Source organism: Pristiophorus japonicus, chromosome 13 (genome assembly GCF_044704955.1).
Source record: "Pristiophorus japonicus isolate sPriJap1 chromosome 13, sPriJap1.hap1, whole genome shotgun sequence".
Lineage (NCBI taxonomy): Eukaryota > Metazoa > Chordata > Chondrichthyes > Pristiophoridae > Pristiophorus > Pristiophorus japonicus.
In genome coordinates, this window is record NC_091989.1 from 48,995,960 (window position 1) to 49,008,667 (window position 12,708).

The 12,708-nt window shown below is 44.5% G+C and overlaps 1 protein-coding gene across 1 annotated transcript in view; it reads right to left on the reverse strand.

Annotated features, from left to right (window-relative positions):
- The window catches only part of dus4l (dihydrouridine synthase 4-like (S. cerevisiae)), a 114,079-nt gene that overhangs the window by 95,643 nt on the left and 5,728 nt on the right, over positions 1 to 12,708 (reverse strand). The window contains exons 3-4 of the mRNA XM_070896749.1: positions 10,785 to 10,902; positions 10,408 to 10,530 (exon numbers count right to left, since the gene is read on the reverse strand). Coding sequence (XP_070752850.1) covers positions 10,408 to 10,530; positions 10,785 to 10,902 — 241 coding nt within the window. The remainder of the gene's footprint in view (positions 1 to 10,407; positions 10,531 to 10,784; positions 10,903 to 12,708) is intronic.

Here is a 12,708-nt window from a genome sequence, read left to right on the forward strand (position 1 = left end):
TACCAGGGATGAGGGACTTCAGTTTTGAGGATAGGTTGGAAAAGTTAGGACTGTTCTCCTTGGAACAGAGAAGATTAAGATGTGACTTAAGAGGTTTTCAAGATGATGAGAGGTGTTGATAGAATATAGAGAAAAACAATTCCCTTAAATGAGTGGGTCAATAACCAAAGGTCATAGATTTAAATCATTGGCAAACAATCTAGAAGGGAGATGAGGAGACATTTATCATTAAATGAGTTGTCGGGATCTGGAATGTTCTATCTGAAAAGGTGGTGCAAGTTGATTCCATGAATAATTTTAAAAGAGAGTTGGACGGGTACTGTTCTCAACCTTGGTGTCATATTTGACCCTGAAATGAGCTTTCAACCACATATCCGCAGCATAACGGAGACCGCCTATTTCCACCTCTGTAACATCGCCCATCTCTGACCTTGCCTCAGCTCATCTATTGCTGCAAGCCTCATCCATGCCTTTATTACTTCTAGACTTGACTATGCCGATGCACTCCTGGCTGGCCTCCCATATTCTGCCCGACTTAAACTAGAGGTGATCCAAAATTCGGCTGCCCGCGTCCTAATTTGCACCAAGTCCCGCTCACCCATCATCCCTGTACTCGCTGACCGACATTGGCTTCCGGTTAAGCAATGCATTGATTTCAAAATTTTCATCCTTATTTTCAAATCCTTCCATATCTCTGTAATCTTCTTCAGCCCCACAACCCCCATCCCCACCCTGGTGATGTCCGCTCTTCTAATTCTGTCCTCTAGAGCACCCCTGATTATAATTGCTCAACCATTGGTGGCCATGCCTCGGCCCCAAGCTCTGGAATTCCCTGCCAAAACCTCTCCGCCTCTCTACCTCTTGTTTCTCCTTCAAGATGCTCCTTAAAACCTACCTCTATGACCAAGCTTTTGATCACCTGTCCTAATTTCTCCTTATGTGGCTCGGTGTCAGGTTTTTGGCTCATAATACTCCTTTGAAACGCCTTGGGCATTTCACTATGTTAAAGGTGCTATATAAATACAAGTTGCTTTTGTTGTTGAGGAACTTACAAGGTTACGGACAAAAAGTGGGGGTGCGGGACTAAGCATGACTGCTCTTTCAAAGAGCCATCGCAGGCACGATGGGCCGAATGGCTTCCTTCTGTGCTGTAAGTTTCTATGATTCTCGGATACAGTCTTCTCCAGTCAATTCAATTTTTTTTTGTTTGATTACATTCAAATTATCCAATGAAGCAATTAAAGTAAAACGCAGATAGTGTTTTTTTTGTTGAAAACACTTTGAATGAAGATATAATTAAACAACTTCAAATTAAAAGTAGACTGGAATATTTAGGCTCCATTGATGACCCAGTTGCTAAGTGCAATGTGTAATATAGAACTGAACCACACACTACAGGGAAATTTCAGCTTTGATCCTACGTGTGGGCTAGATTAGCTGATATTAGCCACATAGGGCTGCAAGCACAAGCTTCAGCAACTTTGAGGGGGGAAAATCCTGCAAGGGATGCTGCTTCTGATCACTGTTCAGTAACTCATGCTAGAAAAGTCAGGATCAAACCTGTCTGTTTTGTCCTCCCACAGTTGAAACTGTTCTATGAAGAATGAATTATCATCAACAGGATATCCACAAGAACATAAGAGCAGGAGTAGGCCATATAGCTCATCAAGCCTGCTCCGGCATGCAATAAGATCATGGCTCAACCTCGACACTAACTCCACTTTCACACCCTATCCACATGTCCCTTGATTCTCTTAGTGACCAAAGATCTATTTATCGCTGTCTTGAATATACTCATCAACTGAGCATCCACAGCCCTCTGGGGTAGAGAATTCCAAAGATTCACAACCCTTATCTCTTGACCCCTTATCCTGAGACCAATAACCCTAGTTCTGGACTCTTAAGCTGGGGGAAACAACTTCTCAGCATCTACCCTATCAAGCCCTCTAAATATTTTATATTTTTCAATGAGATCACCTCTCATTCTTCTAGACGCTAGGGAATATAGGTCCATTCTACTTGATCTCTCCTCATAGGACAGCCCTCTCATCCCAGTGAACATTCGTTGTACCCCCTCCAAGGCAAGTATATCCTTACTTAGGTAAGGAAACCAAAACTGTACATAGTACTCCAGGTGTGGTCTCACCAAAGCTCTATATAATTGCAGCAAGACTCGCTTATTCTTATACTCCAACCCCTTGCAATAAAGGCTAACATACCATTTGCCTTCCTAATTATTTGCTGTACCTGTGATTTGTGTTCAAGGACACCCTAATCCCTCTGAATACCAACATTTCCTCATCTCTCAGCTTTTAAAAACACATTCTGCTTTGCCATTCTTCCTACCAAAGTGGCTAATTTCACACTTCCCCCATATTATACTCCATCTGCCACCTTCTTGCTCAATCACTTAACCAATCTATATCCCTTTGCTTCCTCTTTCCATCCTCCTCACAGTTTACTTTTCCACCTAGCTTTGTATCATCAGCAAACTTGGATATACAGTTGTACCTCTCCAGTCCGGCCTCCTCGGACCGAAGAATTTTCCGGACCACGGGAGGTCACGCCAAATGTGCCCTGTGGAAGAGTGGATGGATTCTCAGTGGTAGAACACCGGCAATGTTTAAAAACAGTTCTAATGTACTTCCAGCCTTATCCACTGATTAGGAAAATGTAGCCCATATATTTCCAGTCAGGGTCGCTATATAGTGCTCACTACTGAATTAGATAAGGCCTGCTAACTTAGAATGGACTGGGAATCAAACCTGGGAACTTCTTAGTTTGAATGAAGTCTACCTTTGAACATCAGTTTAGACAACTGTTAATCTATGTAAAATGCCGATGCTTGTAACGGGCAATCTTAATGCCTGAGAGTGAATTTCTGACCTTGCTCCCAATGAGCAAGCAGCATATGGGAAATTCAGGCATGTGATGCAAACAACTTTCCAAAATTAATTTAAATGGGTGGAAAATGATGCACGGCATTTGCCTGAATCTCTTGTAAATTGCTCCTGGGATAAAGGCTCCCCATCGGGAGCACAATGTCAGAAAATCACCCTGCTAAACTCTTCTGGTGAATCTCCCCTGCAAGTGGCTGTCATTAAAAGGGCAAGTTCAATTAAAAAAAAATTCACGTGGAGAACCAGTGTTGATTACGATCGAGTCCCCCCCTCCCGCTTTCCTCCCTCCGCATACCCCTCCCAACCTCACAGCATTGGCCCGAGGGCTGCTGCCGGTGAAGCAAGTGGCTGGAAATTCATTTCCTAAAATGGGTGAGCTGCCTGTGGAAGCGCCGACAGTTCATCTAAATAACTGAACTTAGGCTCGAGGGACCCTCCATGAAGAGCATGGGTTGCGATTCCCTGCTGGGAATGTTGTCGGACCAATGATGTTGTCAGACCAAAGAGTCCTAGACTGGAGAGGTACAACCTGTATTACACTCAATCCCCTCATCTAAGTCATTGATATAGATCTTAAATAGCCGTTGCCCAAGCACTAATCCTTGCAGCACTCCACTAGTTACACCCTGCTATCCAGAAAATGACCCTTTTATTCCATCTCTGTTTTCTGTCTGTTAACCAATCCTCAAACCATGCTAATATTGTCATGTATCTTTACATTATTATATATAACTGTATCCTAACATGCTATACATGACTGTAATAAGATATGACCTGTAACCACCAGCATACCTTACCACCAGGGGTGCACTTGCAAGAGACAGGTATATAAGGACAGGTCTCAGGCAAGTGCAGCATTCCAGAGCTGTGAAATAAAGGTGCGGGTCCAGAGTGACCTTGACTTCACTACATACCTCGTGTGAATCTGTACTGAGGGGACAGGACTTTACAGTGGCGACGAGTTACGGGATTACAGAATCCACAGAATGGCGAACAACAGATCAGATGAAAAGTACAATGCGGGAGACAATTGGGAGGACTTTATAGAAAGGCTCCAACAAAGCTTTGTAACCAAAGACTGGTTAGGTGATGATAAGGCAGACAAGAGAAGAGCCCATCTCTTGACCAGCTGTGGCTTGAAAACATATGCTTTAATGAAGGATCTGTTGGCACCCGAGAAACCAGCAAGCAAGTCGTTTGAAGAATTGAGCACACTGGTAAGAGACCACCTGAAGCCAGCGAGCATCCTACACATGGCCAGACACAGATTCTACAACTACAGACGCTGTGTGGGCCAGAGCATACCCGACTTCGTGGCGGAACTTCGGAAGTTGGCTAGTTTATGTGAGTTCTCCGATGAACTGAGGAGAGAAATGCTGAGAGACTTTTTCATTGAAGGAATAGGCCACGCAGGCATATTCCGAAAGCTCATAGAGACCAAGAACCTGACCTTAGAAGCAGTAGCACTGGTTGCACAGACATTCTTGATAGGGGAAGAAGAAACGAGGTTGATTTACAATGCAGGTACGACAACTAACGAAATATCGGAACAAGAAGTTCACAGCACTAAACAAGCTGCTACCCCCACACACAGACAAAACCGGGAGAACAGGCTCTCGACAGCAGGCAGAAGCCATCAAGGGCCACAGGAACGGCCGTTCACACCTCATCAACCCACAATGCGAGCAATCAACTACAAACTGAGAGAAGCTCAAGAGAGATCAGCCAGACGCAGCTCATTCTTTGGGAACACTTTGAACACCTGCTGGAGGTGTGGGGGTGGGCACTCATCAAGGGGATGTCGATTTCAGCAGGCTGTTTGCAGAAATTGTGAATATACAGGGCATTTGGCCCGCATGTGCAAAAAAACAGCAGCTCGGCTGGTATACGAATCGGATGGGTCGGAAAGCGGACCAGAAGATGGTGGGGACATACCCGGGACACCGATGTACAGCGGGTCAACGCGATCAATGGCCGCTGCTCCTATAACAGGACGCCTCCTATAATGATGAGGGTCCTACTCAACGGGATATCTGTCAACATGGAGCTGGATACGGGAGCGAGTCAATCTCTCATGGGCGCTCAACAATTTGAACAACTGTGGCCGCATAAAAGAGACAGACCAAAACTCACAAGAGTCGACACCACACTAAGGACCTATACCAAATAAATCGTATCAGTCCTCGGCAGCACCATACTCCCTGTCACACACAAAGGGACAGTGATCCGACTTCCCCTGTGGATTGTCCCCGGAGACCCCCCAGCACTGCTGGGGAGAAGCTGGCTGGAAAAACTAAACTGGAAATGGGATGATGTCCATGCCATGTCATTAGAGGAACGGACCTCCTGCTCAACAGTTATAAAGCGATTTGAACATCTCTTTCAGCCAGATGTGGGCACTTTCAAAGGGGCCAAAGTCAAAATCTACATCACACAGGATGCTAGACCGGTCCATCACAAGGCCAGAGCTGTACCCTATGTGATGAGGGAAAAGATTGAACACGAACTAGACAGGCTTCTGCGGGAAGGCATTATATCACCTGTGGAATTTAGCGACTGGGCAAGTCCCATCGTCCCAGTCATGAAGCCTGATGGATCTGTACGAATCTGTGGGGACTACAAATCTACCATAAACAGAGTCTCCCTACAGGACCAGTACCCGCTGCCCAGAGCGGAGGACTTATTTGCCACATTGGCTGGAGGTAAACTTTTCTCAAAATTAGACCTCACATCTGCGTATATGATGCAAGAATGGACCGAGGAATCCAAGCTACTCACCACCATCAACACACATCGAAGCCTTTTCATGTACAATCGATGCCCATTCGGCATGAGGTCGGCAGCTGCCATATTCCAGCGCAACATGGAGAGTCTGCTCAAGTCCACCCCGGGGACGGTTGTATTTCAAGACGACATACTTATCACGGGCAGGGACACTGACTCCCATCTCCGTAATTTGGAGGAAGTACTAAAGCGATTGGATCGGGTAGGCCTACGAGTCAAGAAATCCAAGTGCCTGTTTCTCGCACCCGAGGTTGAATTTTTGGGCAGAAGGATTGCCGCTGATGGAATCCGCCCAACAGAGTCCAAAACAGAAGCAATTCGCCTGGTACCCAGGCCCCGGAATGTCTCAGAACTGCGCGCCTTTCTCGGGCTACTCAATTACTTTGGGAACTTTATGCAGAACTTAAGCACGCCGCTAGAGCCTCTCCACGTGCTACTCAGGAAGGGATGCGATTGGTTTTGGGGGGACGCCCAGGAACTCGCCTTCAATAAGGCACGCAACCTTCTGTGTTCCAACAGTGTTTTGACTTTCTTTGACCCAGGTAAAAAGCTAGTTCTCACATGCGATGCGTCAGCGTATGGGGTCGGGTGCATTTTGCAACATGTCAATAGTGCGGGCAAATTACAACCCATAGCTTATGCCTCAAGGTCACTTTCGCGGGCGGAGCATGGGTACTGAATGGTAGAGTAGGAGGCACTCGCGTGCGTGTACGGTGTCAAAAAGATGCATCAATACCTTTTCGGGGCCAAGTTCGCGTTAGAAACCGACCACAAGCCCCTCACGTCCCTCCTATCTGAGAGCAAGGCAATAAACGCCAACGCCTCGGCGCGAATTCAATGGTGGGCACTCATGCTGGCGTCCTACGACTATACCATAAGGCACAGACAACTGTGCCGACGCGCTCAGCAAGCTACCCCTGGCGACCACGGAAGGGTCTGACGAACAGGACTGTGAGATAGTCATGGCAATCAATGCCTTTGAGTCCACAGGTTCGCCCATGACGGCTCGTCAAATCAGAGCCTGGACGGCCAGCGACCCCACGTTATCCTTAGTAAAAAGATGTGTCCTAACCGGTGACTGGGCAGAGGCTTGCGATGCCTGCCCCGAGGAATTAAAACCCTTTCACAGGCGCATGCATGAGCTATCACTACAAGCAGACTGCCTGATGTGGGGCAGCCGAGTAGTCATGCCTCTGTGAGGCAGAGAGGCATTTGTCCGGGAGCTCCACCGCGAGCACCCGAGGATCGTTCTCATGAAGACAATAGCCAGATCCCACGGCCTGGTATTGACGCGGACTTGGAGCTCTGCGTCTGAAGGTGCACCATTTGTGCCGAACTCAGCAATGCCCCCAGGGAGGCTCCACTGAGCCCCTGGCCCTGGCCTACCAAACCGTGGTCGCGGGTGCACGTAGACTATGCGGGTCCATTCATGGGCAAAATGTTCCTCGTAGTTGTAGATGCATTTTCAAAGTGGATCGAATGCACCATTTTAAACTCGAGCACAACCTCCACCACTGTGGAGAGCCTCGCAACCATGTTTGCAACGCACGGAATCCCTGACATATTGGTCAGTGACAATGGTCCGTGCTTCACCAGCGCAGAATTCCAAAACTTTATAATTGACCATGGCATAAATCACGTCAAGACGGCACCGTTCAAGCCGGCCTCCAACGACCAGGCGGAGAGAGCAGTGCAAATCATTAAACAAGGCATGCTTAAAATCCAAGGTCCCACGCTGCAGGGTCGCCTGTCGCGACTGCTGCTGGCATACAGATCTCGTCTGCACTCAATGACTGGGATCCCCCCCGTGCAACTGTTGATGAAAAGGACTTTAAAAACAAGGCTCTCATTAATCCTCCCAGACATGCACGAAATCGTTGAGGCAAAGCGCCGTAAGCTGACTGAGTACCATGACAGAAATTTGAGGGGGAGATGGAATGAGATAGGGGACAAAGTGTTTGTACTAAACTATGGCAGGGGTCCCAGATGGCTTGCAGGGACAGTAACATGCAAGGAAGGAAACAGGCTACTGGTAATACAAATGGACAGTGGCAAAACCTGCTGGAGGCATGTAGACAAAGTCAAAAGCAGATTTACCAACAACACTGCGGAACCAGAGGCAGACTACAATGTGGAACTCGCACCACACCTGGTGGACAGACAGAGGGAACAACCTGAAGAAAGGGCAATCCCAACAGACAGCCCAGGCGAGATACCAGCAACCACACCTAAAGAAAAACAGACACCAAGGCAAACAACTGAACCACAACTCAGACGCTCCACGGGAGAGCGTAGACCACCTGAGAAACTGAACCTATAAAGACAATAAGACCTTGGGGGAGGGTGATGTCATATATCTTACATTATTATATATAACTGTATCCTAACATGCTATACATGACTGTAATAAGATATGACCTGTAACCACCAGCATACCTTACCACCAGGGGTGCACTTGCAAGAGACAGGTATATAAGGACAGGTCTCAGGCAAGTGCAGCATTCCAGAGCTGTGAAATAAAGGTGCAGGTCCAGAGTGACCTTGACTTCACTACATGACTCGTGTGAATCTGTACTGAGGACTTTACAAATATATTACTTAAATCCCATAAGCTCTAATCTTTTGTAACAGCCTCTTGTGTGGCATCTGAAAATCCAAATATACTATATCCTATACACTCAAAAAACTCCAATAGATTCGTCAAACACGATTTCCCTTTCTTAAAACCTTATTGACTCTGTCTAGTCATATTGTGATTTTGCAAGTGCCCTGGTACCATGTCCCTACTACTGATGTCAGGCTAACTGTCCTATAGTTCCCTGTTTTCTCTCTCCCTCCTTTCTTGAACAGTGGGGTTACATTTGCTACCTTTCAACTCATGGGGACCGTTCCAGAATCTAAGGAATTCTGGAAGATCAAAACCAATGCATCTAGTATCTCTGCACCCTCTCTTTTAAAACCCACGGTGTAGGCCATCAGGTACAGGGGATTTGTCAGCTGCAGTACTTTTTCTTCACTAATATTAATTATTTTAAGTTCCTCTCTCTCATTAGACCCTTGGTTCCCCACAATTTCCAGTTTTTTCTTTGTGTCTTTTACTGTGAAGAAAAATACAAAATATTTGTTTAATGTCTCTGCCATTTCCTTATTCCTCAGGGAATGTACATTCATTGAAAATTATGAATTATTTATTTAAATGGTTGTCATTGCTTATCTACCATCATATCTTTTAATCTAATTTCTCATTCTACTTCAGCCAACTCGCCCCTCATACCTCCGGTAATTTACTTTATTTAAATTTAAGACCCTAGTTTCGTACCTAGCCACATCACTCTCAAACTTAATAACCCTGTCCCATTATACAATACTATATCTAAAATAGCCTGTTCCCGCATTGGTTCCTCGACAAATTGTTCTGGAAAACTGTCTTGAATGTATTCCATAAGCTCGGCCTCCAAGCTACTTTTGGCAATTTAGTTTGCTCAGTCTATATGAAAATTAAAGTAGCCCACGATTGTTGCATTACCCTTTTTATATGCTCCTCTAATTTGATGATTTATACTCTGTTCAACATTATAACTGTGAGGGGACCTATAAACTACTTCCATCAGTGTTTTCTGCCCTTTGTTATTTCGTAGCTCCACCCATACATCCTGATTTTTTGGAATAAGATCCTTTCTTCCTATTGCCTTTATCTCATCCTTAATTATAAAGGCTAGCCCACCTCTTTTTCCATTTTTCCTAAAAGTCAAGTACCCTAGAATATTTAATGCTCAACCTTGTTCACCCTTCAACCAATGTCTCAGTAATGGCGACTAGATCAAACCCATTTATCTTTATTTGTGCCCTTAATTCATCTATATTGTTACACATGCTTCGAGCATTCAGATATAGCACCTTTAATTTTAACTTTTTACTATTTTTCCCTGATGTGGCCTTTGTCGGTAATGCCCTATTACTGTTAAACTCCATCCCTTCCTGACACAATCTGCTTGATTTTACCCAAATTGCTACTCTGCTCTACGCCTTGACTTTTCTCTTTAGACTTATAAATTTACCCTTATCCAAACCCTCCCTCCCCCTTATACTTTCATTATACTTTTTTTAAACCTAAGATTGTTTGACTTTTTCTTTCCTTTAGATTTTGGACAGCTTTGTAACACTTTATTGCTGTGCCAGCTGCTTCTTGTATTAGCTCTCATCTTCTGCTGATTAAGACAGTTATGAACAATTTTTACTACAGAATTAGTAAAATTGAGAAGGACAATTATGTTTAGAAAGTGTTCAACAAACAAAATTATCTCTCCCCTGTTTCACAGTGCTTGGGTCACTATCACACTATAATGATTGTGCCCACAAACTGAAAATGTTTGAAATGTTAACAAAGAACATTTTACTGACGAGTGTGTAAGGCAAAGGAACTACGTTCTGCGGAGATTATAAGAACATTAATCGGCTTTCTGGCAAGTTAATAAATTTCTGTTACTTATATGGAGAAGATACTACTGTAGTTACTATAGTAACACTGTTTGGTGTTTTATATTGAAAATAAAGAATATTAAATGAAGGCGTCACTGTAAAAGATTTTACCTAATTTATTATATCAATCCTAGCTGTATAAGAGCAGTTCCAGTTCAAACATCACTCAAGTGCAGAATTGTAAAATAATCGTGCAATTTGAAACCTGATGTTTTATCTGCATTTGCATAACTACAGTATTTACCTTATCTTAATGGAGACTGAAAAATTAGGACACTCCACTTGATTCCTAACCTGACGCACCATGTCTTGAACCAGATCTGGTTTATTTATTAGGCATGCACCATATCCTTCTGCCATTGCCCACCTGCAAGAATATTGACATATATGTTATGCATACTGCAATATTAACAGTCTACAAAATAACTGAAAAGTTTGTATATGTGGATCACAGATTCGATTTAAAAAAAATGTAACTAAATAGATAAACATTTAAGCAAAGCTGTAGATTTTACACATTTGTACCAAATACAAAACTAAAGTTATTTTAAATACAATAGGAAGCAAAGTGCCAAGAAATTGTAAACAATGTAACTTTCAAGGCTTTCAAGTGTAGCTTACCTTTGTGGACAACCACAGTTCAAGTCAACACCATCTGCAAATGGAGAAACTATACAAGCAGCTTCAGCTAGATCCTGTGCACGATTAGCAGCAAACTGCACAACCAGTGGACGATCAACTATCAAAATAAAGTGCATGTTTTGTCACAGTGGAGTTTTCTTTTAAACTATTTCTATCCCATTTAAATATGTTTTCTCTCCTTTGGTTTGGCACCCTATATCAAGCAACCTTCTCTACCAAGAATACAGTTAAGTTGTGCTTCCAACTTGCAAACACCGAGGACTCATTGTCTAGTCATTATTTGGAGACACAATCCTATCTATGTGGTGCGATACCCTGGATCATTAACACATTATTGAGGAACTCCTCTAATGGAGTGAGGCTCTGCATCGGAAGGTTATGGGTTCGAGTCCCACTCCAGATAGCCCTGGAGAGCAGAGACGTGAGACTCTGAATACTGGGTTGACATCCAGCGGAATATCTGTGTCCAATGGAAGTGGAGTGGCAAATCGCCGTCGCATATATCCAGTTTTCCTGGTAGGAGTTGTGTGTCAGGTTAATGACCTGTCCACATAAAAAGGGACTTTGTTACAGAAAAAACCCAGAGCACGATCTGCTAGATGTAAAGCAGTGGAAGAAATAGGTTGCCTCATGTGTCATTAGGCACAGAGAAGATGGAGAACTCTTCTAATGTACTTTTACAGTACAGTTCTCCCTGTCAACTGCATTCCTAAGTATAAATGACCTCAGCTGCAGTGAACCATTGGTATATTAAACCTAGTATATAGCAATGATTCAGACTTCAATGTAGGGGGCATGATTAAGAAGTTTGCAGATGATACAAAAATTGGCAGTGTGGTTGACAGTGAGAAAAAAGCTGTAGACGGCAGGAAGATATCAATGGAAGGCGGGGGAAATACACAATAGGATATTGAGAAGTGTAGAAGAACAGAGGGACCTTGGAGTGCACGTCCACAAATCCCTGAAGGTAGCAAGACAGGTAGATAAGATGGTTATGAAGGCATACGGGATACTTTCCTTTATTACCCAAGGGATAGAATACAAGAGCAGGAGGTTATGCTTGAACGGTATAAAACCATAGTTCTGTCACAGCTAGAGTACTGCGTACAGTTTTGTTCACCACATCATAGGAAAGATGTGATTGCACTTGAGAGGATACAGAGGAGATTTACGAGGATTTTGCCAGGACTGGAGAATTTTAGCTGTGATGAAAGATTGTAACAGAGGAGGCTGAGGGGAGATTTAATTGAGGGGTATAAACTTCTGAGGGGCCTAGATAAAGTGCATAGGAAGGACCTAACTTCCTTTGTAGAGAGGTCAATAGCCAGGGGACATAGATTTAAAGTAATTGGTAGAAGGATTAGAGGGGAGTTGAGGAGAAGTTATTTCCTCCAGAGGATGGTGGAGGTCTGGAACTCACTGCATGAAAGGATGGTAGAGGCAGAAACCCTCATTGCATTTAAAAAGTATTGTGTTCCTAACACAGATGAGACTACACACAGGGAGGTTAAAGTAACAGTGACCTCAGTCTTTATTAAGACACTCCAGAGTGAGGAACAGGCCTTAGGGGCCGGCTTATATAGTGTTCCCAAGGCATGCTGGGATCCCTTGGGACTTCAGGGGATGCACTCCCTGGTGGCAGAGCATGGGAGTGCATGCTTTACAGATACACAACATCACACCCTCCACCCCCCCAAAAAAGTCAAAGTGAAAACTATTTACAAGGTGAGGCGGTCGGGAGCCTTTCTTTCCCTGGTGGACCGCCTCGGTACAAATGTCTGTTCTGGTGTGTTGGCTGTGCCCTCGCTGGGCTGGCGTGTTGTCAGCCCCACAGGGCTGCTGGGTGAGCCTGGCCTTGCTGGGCTGTTGGGCGTGATGGGTTCAATTTCCTGGTCCGTGGTGG